Source organism: Nicotiana attenuata, unplaced genomic scaffold, assembly GCF_001879085.1.
Source record: "Nicotiana attenuata strain UT unplaced genomic scaffold, NIATTr2, whole genome shotgun sequence".
Lineage (NCBI taxonomy): Eukaryota > Viridiplantae > Streptophyta > Magnoliopsida > Solanales > Solanaceae > Nicotiana > Nicotiana attenuata.
The window spans coordinates 16882-25393 of record NW_017671327.1 but is presented as its reverse complement, the minus strand read 5'-3'; the positions used below and the strand labels follow the sequence as shown (position 1 = coordinate 25393).

At 36.6% G+C, this 8512-nt stretch overlaps 1 protein-coding gene across 1 annotated transcript; it reads right to left on the bottom strand.

The window, feature by feature from the left end:
- Nucleotides 1-2611: 2611 nt before the first annotated feature.
- Nucleotides 2612-6049, bottom strand: LOC109207583. The gene is made up of 2 exons (XM_019370521.1): nt 3504-6049; nt 2612-3419 (listed from the first exon to the last, which is right to left on the bottom strand). Exons 1-2 carry the CDS (start codon nt 6047-6049, stop codon nt 2612-2614), a joined length of 3354 nt encoding a protein of 1117 aa, XP_019226066.1.
- Nucleotides 6050-8512: the final 2463 nt, after the last annotated feature.

The following is an 8512-nucleotide window of genomic DNA, read 5'->3' as shown; positions in this document are numbered from 1 at the left end:
GGAGGGGCCTACAATAGTTACAAACAAGATAATCAGTAGTCACTATTTTTTAGTTAAGTTTATGATTAAAATTTATATATATTTGCCTTGTTTCTCAATTTGTTCAGCTACTTCATGAGTGGTAGAATCATCAGATCGTTCATGTACTCCCTGTGATGCAGGAGTGATGGAATCCATATTCGCTTGTTGCACTTGTTCATGTACTCCTTGTGTTGCTGAAGAGGTGCAATTCTGTGGCACTTGCTGCACTTGTTCTTTTAATTGAGATCCACCTTCGGATTGTCGTTCTTCATTTGCATTTGACCTTAGAGCTTTCAAGGTTGTTTTTGTTGTCAACAACGAAACCTTTTGGTTTCGCAAAGATGAAGGTAATCCACCTTCTGATTGTCGTTCTTCATTTGCATTTGACCTTGTAGCTTGGAAGGTTCTTTTTGTTGTCAATGACGAAACCCTTTGATTTCGCAAAGATGCAAGTGATCCAGCTGGAATGCGGTTGGATATTTTCTTATTTTTGCTTGAGCACCCTTCTTGATTCATGACTATTCAAATATTTTTCAGATTCTGAAAAGCAAACACAATATAGGTTAGCCTTTAAACAAGAAAGACACATCAAGTCATTCAAGAAAAGAAACATCAAGTCAATGACTATCTTTGGGCTAATTCTTAACATAATGCTGCTGCTGGCTATACAAACTGAATTTTTGGTGAACCGTGCAGGAACTTATCTGAAACTGCAGAACCTCAAATTATAAGGATTTCAATCAAAATCTACCTAGAATTAAGCTCTAAAGTGAACAGAAACTGGTAGCAATCAGCAGCTTCCTCAAACTGGTGTAAAACTTTAGTTTCCATTCACCTCAAGACCAGTCCAATCTCAAGAATCTTACCTCAAAACTCAGAAGCAAACAACAGATGTTAACCAAACTTCAAAACTCTCAATAGCTATGAACCAGTTCTACCAAACCAGTAAAGAACACATAGAAAAGTACAAGCAGTTAAGAAGTACAACAAAGAATAGGAGAATTTCAGCTATCAATTTACTCAACTTTACCACAAACAGTGACAAACTTCAACTGCTCATTGTACAGAATTTAGAATTCTTAGTGCACAGAGAACTGATGTTTAATGCAGAAATTTGCTGTCAAATACTGTCCCAAATTGAGTTCTTTCTCTGCAGAAATTTGCAGCTAACTGATGCAAATTCTAGCTCTGCAGGAATTCTGGACTGAAATGGCACAACTATAGCAGCAAAATATTAAAGACTAAACAGTTTTCTTCCATTCAGCAATATAGAAATACGGTGCTATGCCAATACCAACTGAAATATGGTGCTTTGTCAAGAACAGTTATTTACCAGGACGGAGATGATCAGGGCCGGCGTTAATAAGATTCATAAGGCCAGCCCGGCCGTAAAACTTAGCTAGGAAAACAGTAGCGTTGGATTGAGACTCAGGAGTCTTGATCCATTGAAGATATGGCCGTATACTACAACTTTCGCTGCAGCCTTTTCGAAGAACTCTACAACCATTGCAACTCATCCGCATTTTTTAGTAATTTTTGACAAGAGAAGTATATAGTATAAGAGAGAAGGGAGGATTTTTATGAGTTAAAGATGAGAAGATGCATGAGACTTATATATGAACCCCTTTGGTTTTATATATGAACCCCTGGAATAGGGAGCTGCACCACCACCTTATTGTATATAAAAAATAAAGGTTCATACTATATGATTTTAAAATAACACAACTGCAAAGCCGTAACACACTCTCGTTCCAACTACGTGCTTTTCACACCTCAATCACTATAGTCGACCTGACTATTTACTTGGTGTTATTAACTAGGTCCAAAGGATTCAATCTTGTTCTACAAATGGTCCAAAAAAGTCAGTTGACTTTTACTTATGAACAGTAAAACAGTAAGCTTGAAATGGCAAATGGTGCTATGCCAATACACTTCAACTAACACAAATTTCAGTCCACAAAGCAATAACACCCTCAAGTCGATTCAAACTCAACCAATCCCAGAAATCAAAGATGAATTTCTGATTGAGTTTGTGGCTTTGAGCTTCTAAAGTGCTCAAATAGAACAAAACAGACAAGAATCCACTTAAATTGAGTGTGAAAGTGATATACACATACAGTCATACATACCAAATCAGAATCATATCACACAAATAAAACCCTCATTGTTTCAACTGAACCCTCCAACCAAAATTCTAAGCCCTTATCATCCAACGGAGGAAAGAACACAAGTAACCTAAATGATAGGGAGCAGATAAATGGATGTCAGTTGAATAAATAATGTGAATGAACTAAGCCATTCCGCGTGAGAGTGACGGCCAAATATCATTTATATTAGCTATAATATTGCTATAATTTCATGGAGGATAGAAATTACCAACTAAATCAAAGAGGACGTGGGAGAAGGGACGGGCCTCAACAACTGAACAAAAGTATCCGAAATTTCTCTCAAATCCTGCAAAATTGAAGCATGTCAGAATAATTTTCTAAATGATATAAATAAAAATAATCCTAAAATATTTATAAACAAAAAAACCATTATCACTCACTCAAAAAAGAATTAACTTAAAAGAATTTCATAATTTTGTTATTTAATCATCTGCTTCCATCCAGTCCCAGTCGGTACCATCAAACCCATCCTCCTCCTCCGATGTTTCCCCAATTGTATCATGTGAATTTTGTGCATGAGATGGAATATCAATGATATCAATGGGTACATCTTCTCTTGACCATCTAACGTCATCATCAAGCAATATAGATGAGGAACCAATGTCATTATTAGGTTCCCGCCAAAATGTGTCTCCAATATTGGGACAATTTTCTTCCTCCAGATCATACAAATCAACAGGTACTTTACTCCTTGCATAATAAACATCTTTCTCAATTGGATCCTCCACATAAAAAACTTGATAAACTTGTGATGCCAACACAAAAGGGTCATCTGTACTACATAATCTATTGAAGTACACCCGAGTTAACCCATAATCATCTATTTCATTACGAAACCAATCACATCTAAACAGTACAACACTAAAAGAACCCCAATAATCAATCTCAATGATATCCTTAATCGCTCCATAATAGATAACCTCGCCATCGATGGGATTTTGGTCCCTAGCACTAGCAAAACTATCTGATGTTGCCGATAAAGTCACTCCACTATTTTGAGTCTTCCCTCGGGAATCCCGTTCTTTAGTATGAAATTGGTATCCATTAATAAAATATCCCGTATATCTTTTGGCTACTATATTAGGTCCGTTGGCTAGCCATCTTAAATAATCTGGCAATACAATATTTTTAACTTTTTCTTTAAACCAATTGCTGAATTCCCGACTATGATCCCTCGCTCTTACCCATGCATTTGATCTACTATGATTAACAATTAAATTCTTATGTTCCCTGCAATCAAGAACATTTCAAGTTTAATCATATAATAAAGAAAAAATTATATAAAAATATAAATATTAATATAATTTATCTTACTCGATAAACTTTTCCATTTGTTCATCTCCAGTATTGAACAGAGCATATCGATGTGCTTCAAAGCATAACTGCGAATCCATGAGAAAAGTATTTTTTTTCTTACTTCCAATTGGATGGCCTATATTAGGGAATATAGGTGACAAATTTTGAGAGCACTCATCATCCACAGTTTGGTACCTACTAAATTTTGTCTTCACGCCATCATGTAGATATCTCGAACAAAAAGTCAAGCACTCATCGGCCAAAAACCCCTCTGCTATTGACGCTTCTGGACTAGATCGATTACGTACAAAGGCCTTGTACTTACATAGGTTCCTCTCAATGGGATACATCCAACGAAGATGAGCCGGACCCCCAAGCTTAATTTCATTCACCAAATGAATAGGCAAATGTGGCATTATGTCAAAAAATGTTGGATGGAAAATCTTTTCAAGCTCACATGTTATTTCAACAATTTCAGACTGCATTGTTTCAAGATTTTTTCGCCTTATGACCTTGCTACATATAGCTCTAAAGAAATTTCCCAACCTAATCAAGGCCAATGAAACATTCTTGGGCAACACTTTTCTAACAGCAACCTGGAGCAAGTAATGCATTATAAAATGGGCGTCATGACTCTTGTACCCTGATATTTTCATCTCCTTCACTTGCACGCGTTCTGAAATATTCGAAGCACACCCTTTTGGTAATTTAGCATTTTTCATGACAGTACAAAACAAACTTTTCTGTTTTGGTTCCATGTAGAAACAAGATTTAGCCAAACTTATAGTTCCATCATTATTTATTCTTGGTTGCAGCTCCTTTCGTATCCCCATTTCTTGTAAGTCATAGCGAGATTTTTCATGATCCTTTGATTTTCCATCTATTTCTAATAAAGTCCCAAGCAAACTATCACATATGTTTTTCTCGATGTGCATCACATCAAGATTGTGCCTCAATTTGTTATGCACCCAATATGGCAATTCGAAAAAAATGGATCTCTTTTTCCACGGACCCTTATCACTCCGAGGCCTTTTTTTAGCTCTCTTTCCAAAGATATTGTTGAATTCAAGCAGCTCTTCAAACACTTCTTCACCCGACAATGGAGCAGGTGCAGGTCTATGCTCCTCCTTACCATCAAAAGACTTCTTATCTCGTCGGAATGGATGATCACGAGGCAAAAATCTTCGATGGCCCAAGTAACACATCTTATGACTATGTTTGAGATATTGAGAACATGTGTCATAATTGCAAGTGGGGCATGCCAATCTCCCCTTAGTGCTCCATCCTGAAAGCATTGCTAATGCTGGAAAGTCACTAACTGTCCACATTAAGGCAGCACGCATTCGGAAAGTTTGGTTGGTTTCAGCATCAAATGTGTCTATCCCAGTTTCCCATAGTTCCTTCAATTCTTCAATTAATGGTCGTAGGTACACATCTATATCATTTCCTGGAGATGATGGACCTGGAATGATCATAGACAACATTATATACTCTGGCTTCATGCAAATCCACGGTGATAAATTATAGTTCATTAACATAACAGGCCACGTGCTATGAGAAATGCTCATCGTCCGAAACGGGTTGAAACCATCACTTGAAAGACCCAATCTAACATTCCTAGCATCTCTAGAGAAGTCTGGGTGCAAAGAATCAAAAGCCTTCCAAGCTTCCCCATCAGCAGGATGTCTTATGTTCCCATCATTGGGTCGTTCATTAGCATGCCATCTCATTGCAGCAGCCGTTTCAGGACACATGAATATCCTCTGAAGCCTAGGCTTTAAAGGAAAGTACCTTAAAACCTTTGCAGGGATTTTAGAGCTTGCTTTAGTCAAAGGACCACCACTCTTCCATCTTGAAGACCCACAAATAGAGCAATTCTCGGCATTCGCATTTTCTTTCCAAAATAACATGCAATCATTAGGGCATGCATGTATTTTTTCGTAATGAAGACCCAAATCTGTTATCATGTTTCTAGCCTTGTTGAAAGATTCTGGTACCTGAGCAAAGGGAAATGCCTCTTTTATCAACTCTAACAAATCGGAGAAAGCCATATTGCTCAACCCATGCAAGGATTTAAGCAAGTACAGTCGAATAGTGAAACTCAGCTTGCTGAAATTTTCACACCCCGGATATAACTCTTGTTTTCCTTCCTCCAACAATTTGAAAAACTTCTTTGCATCTTCAGATAGTCTTTCCCCAACTCCTTCTTCATCCCCTGCCTGAACCTCTATATTTCTAAATGTATCATGAAGTAGTCCATCAATATCGTCACACATGGTAGAACCTTCATCATCATTGCTTGGATGAGGTGTATTTCTCGAGGAAAATCCTTCCCTGTGGAAAACCCATTTGGTATAACCATCAACAAATCCATGAACAACCAAATGATCCTCCACCACATTTCTATAATACCAATAGAGATTCATGCACTTTTTGCAAGGGCATAATATTTCATTTCCTTGGGCGGCTCGCTCAAATGCCTTATCAAGAAAATCATTCACTCCACGGATATACTCATCCGTCCATCTCAGGAGATTCATCCAACTTTTATCACCATTATCCATAGATATCCTATATGATAAAACAGAGGAATTAGTAGTAATAAAGAACTAGCTAACAACAACAACGACAAACCTCGTAAAATTCTACAAGTGGGATTCTGGGGAGGGTAGTGTGTTCGTAGACCTTATAACCCCGACCTGAGTTCTGGGGAGGGTAGTGTGTTTGTATACCTTATAACCCCTACCTTTCAGATTTTGGATGAACACCTAAGCCCAAAAATTTTAGATTTTGTCATGGCGAGGATATTCGGAGGAAATCAAGATCAGGCCAACACTATAAGAGTTGTTGCCACATAGTAAGTTTGGATTGCTTCCATAATTATGTCATGGATGAAATGACTTGATTAGTTATTGGGTCTCTTTTTTTATATGTTATGCAGTGGTTACATGTCCCCTGAATATGCAATGCATGGAAGATTCTCAGAAAAATCAGATGTCTACAGCTTTGGAGTGTTGATATTGGAAATTGTCAGTGGAAGGAAGAATTCCAGTTTTTACGACGATGAAGATGAACTAACTCTATTTGCATGTGTAAGTTCAGTCTTGCATACTCATGAAGCTTTAATGTCTTTGATTACTTAGAAAAAATGATAAAGAAAGAGAAAAAATGCGAAACTTCTGAACACAATATTTTCACTGTTTGTCAATGTCTTTGCTCTTCAGGCATGGTAGTTGTGGAATGAAAACAATATAGTAAAATTAGTAGACCCCAAAATATTTGATCCAAGTTTTGAAAAAGAGGTTGTGAGATGTGTACATATTGGATTATTATGTGTTCAAGAATATGCAGAAGATAGGCCAAATGTCTCCACGGTTCTATCAATGCTGACTAGTGACAGTGCTGAACTACCTACTCCTAAGCAACCTGCATTTACCGGAGGACATGGTTCTTCAGAGCAAGGATCTTCTAATAGCCAAGGTTCTGTGAATACTGATTCCATAACTGTAGTGGAACCACGATAGGCTGTAAAGTTTTCAACAGGCAGGCAAAGATCATTTCTTTCCTTAAATTTGTAACTGTAGCTATTTCTTTTCTGATGCCTTCCCAAAAACTGTAATATTTAATCGTTGTGAAAAAAAATCTAATTTTACAACTATGATCAACATTATGTCATGGAGTTATCTTTCTAACAGAAGGTATTTCTTATGAGTACGATCAAATCTTGAAGTCTAAGGCCAAAAGTTCTTTGGTTTAATTTCCATCCAATTCCTAGCAACAAAAAAGGGGATGAGCAGCAACATTATTACTGTTTAATTGCAGAATGGTTCCTTCCTATAGCCAAATGTTATACTATACGCAACAAGATAAAGAAGACAGCAAAAACGAAAATACTACACTTATGCATGTAATGAACTAAAAACAGGAACAAGAATCACTTTCAACAAATTCTCAAAATATCCAAAATAGTATTTTTAAAAAACTTGATTTACTATAAATTTTTAAACAAGATTCTTACATTGAATCTTTAGCCTTGCATTATAAAACTCGTTGGAAAGAAACTAGACTAAGGAAAAAATCACAGATTGATGAAATCCCATTAACAGTTTATCTACATGTAGGAATTAACAACTTCTAATAATGGCAGTTAAATACTTCAAAATTTTCACGTACTGATGCACGGAACAGTGATGAATGACCAATCCTTTTACCTCTGTTTTTCTTATCTAATTTATAGAAAATTGCAGAGATCATGTGGTGTTATTCTTAATAAATTTGGAAAATTTTAGTAATGTGTAATTCTTGAAAACAGCGGGGATCAAGATTCAGTTGTTCCATTGACTGGAAGCCGCACTGTTGTACATCAACTAGCAAAATAGATGGGGCTTAACACAACTGTACCCTATAGAGTTTGGTTTGCAGGGCAGCAGGTAAAGTTTAGTTTGATCTATTCTGTAAAATGACAATTTTCTTACATAAAAAAATTCATTTTGTTCTCTATTTTACCCATTTTAGGTTGGTGGATGGACTGTTGTATAAGGAAACAAATACAGGATTTCGATGCACGAATCTGACGCCTCCCAAGTCTATTTATAAGGAAACAAATACAGGAAAATAGTAACTGGTCGTCATTTGGTGCCAAAAAATCAATTAACATAGGACAAGATGATGTATTGCCAGCACTATTCCCACATCTTATACTCAGAACAAGAACCTATTATGAGCATATCTTGAATCTGGGATGACACTTAAAAATTGGCACTAAACAAGATCACAAACAATTACCATTATACAGATAAAGCTAATTCAGTAGCAAAAAAAGCAGAAACTTCAGATGGGTTAAGGGTGGAGGGGACGACCATTATCAGCACAATATTCCCCCAGAAAAAAGATCACAGAACAACAAAGATTGTGTATTTCCAATCAATAACAGTACATCGCTCAAATACCCCAAAAATAAAATTAAAATCAATTAATCCACCAGTAAAGGAACTTACGATGATATCTATTCCACAGCTACCCAGCGA